The sequence below is a fragment of the Terrapene carolina genome, unplaced genomic scaffold (genome assembly GCF_002925995.2).
Source record: "Terrapene carolina triunguis isolate 2854851 unplaced genomic scaffold, T_m_triunguis-2.0 Scaffold9174, whole genome shotgun sequence".
NCBI classification, from domain to species: domain Eukaryota; kingdom Metazoa; phylum Chordata; order Testudines; family Emydidae; genus Terrapene; species Terrapene triunguis.
The window spans coordinates 1-1,397 of NW_020673525.1; the positions used below are offsets into that span (position 1 = coordinate 1).

Sequence of the window (1,397 nt, forward strand, 5' to 3'; positions counted from 1 at the left end):
GACACCAACGGGGAGCAGCCGCTCAGCGCCATGATCTCCATGATCACTAAGGTAATGCTGGCCCGGACGCCTGGGTTCTCCCCCTGGCTCTGGGAGGGGAGTGGGGTCTAGGGGTGGGGGGGCTTGGAACCAGGACGCCTGGGTTCTCCCCCTGGCTCTGGAAGGGGAGTGGGGCCTGGGTTCAGTTCCTGGCTCTGCTGGGCTCACCCCTCTCCGCGTCGGCAGGGCTGCCCGGGGGAGGTGACCTGCCTGGACGAGGCTCGGCACGGCTTTGAGAGCGGGGACTTCGTCTCCTTCACGGAGGTGGATGGCATGAAGGAGCTCAACCACTGCCCCCCCATGGAGATCAAAGTGCTGGGTGAGATGCTGGGCACCCCCGGGGAGCGGGACGGGAGGCTGGGGGGTGCTGTGCCGTGGGGGGCTGGGCAGGGCTGGGTGCTGGGGGGCGCTGGGCAAGGGGAGCTCTCCCTGGGCAGTCGGGGCCAGGTGCTGGGGGGTGCTGTGCCGTGCGGAGCTCAGCGGGGGGTGCTCTCCCTGCCCCGTGCACCCCACGTCGCTGACCCCTGCTCTCCCCCACAGGGCCCTACACCTTCAGCATCGGCGACACCAGCAGCTTCTCCGAGTACGTGCGGGGGGGCATCGTCTCCCAGGTCAAGATGCCCCAGAAGATCAGCTTTGTGAGTGGGGCCTGACCCGCATTCCTGGGCCGGGTGGGGCGGCTGGGCAGCCCTGGGCCCTGGCTCTCCCCCCACGTGGGGGTGGGGACCTCGACTCCCGGGCTCGGGGGCCCAACGGGGGGACGGCTGCTTCCCCAGCTCCTTCCTCACCTGCCGCCTCCAGCCCGGGGCCAAGGGGCAGCTCGGCAGCGGGGACAGTGTCCCCTGGCGAGGGCAGAGTGGGGGATTGCAGGGTCCTTTCTGCCTTGGGGATTTAGGCACCCCCCCTTTCCCTGCAGAGGGGGAACCGTAGTCAGTGGAATTGGGGGGAAGGGGGGTTCTCTGCTCTCAGTAGGGTTCAGTCATCAGTAGGGTCCAGAGTGAACATCATTCAGCTTCACATGGGTCTGTGCGTGCTCAGGCTGTCGGTCTGTGAGCCAGGCCTGGGACCCCGGTTCCTTCCCCTGTCGGGGGTCAGGTTGGAGGGGGTGAGAGGATGGGGGATTGTGCCGCTGCCCCTCATCCCCACCCTGCTCCCCGCAGAAGCCCCTGAGCGTGGCGCTGGCCGAGCCCGACTTCGTGGTGACCGACTTCGGGAAGTTCGAGCACCCGGCCCATCTGCACCTGGCCTTCCAGGCCCTGCACGACTTCCAGCGCCAGCACCAGCGCCTGCCCCGGCCCCGCAGCGAGGTAGGGCCTGGCCTCTGGCGAGCCAGTGACGGACTGACGGGCGAGGGGGCG

General features: G+C 68.9%; 1 protein-coding gene across 1 annotated transcript; it reads left to right on the forward strand.

Moving 5' to 3' along the window:
• Nucleotides 1-30: 30 nt before the first annotated feature.
• On the forward strand, nt 31-1,386 carry LOC113408342 (ubiquitin-like modifier-activating enzyme 1; the record flags this gene model as incomplete). The annotated part of the gene is made up of 4 exons (XM_026661533.2): nt 31-51; nt 226-358; nt 580-677; nt 1,200-1,386. Coding segments are annotated over exons 1-4 (439 nt in total), but the record flags the coding sequence as incomplete, so codon positions are not given.
• Between the last annotated feature and the right edge of the window lie 11 nt (nt 1,387-1,397).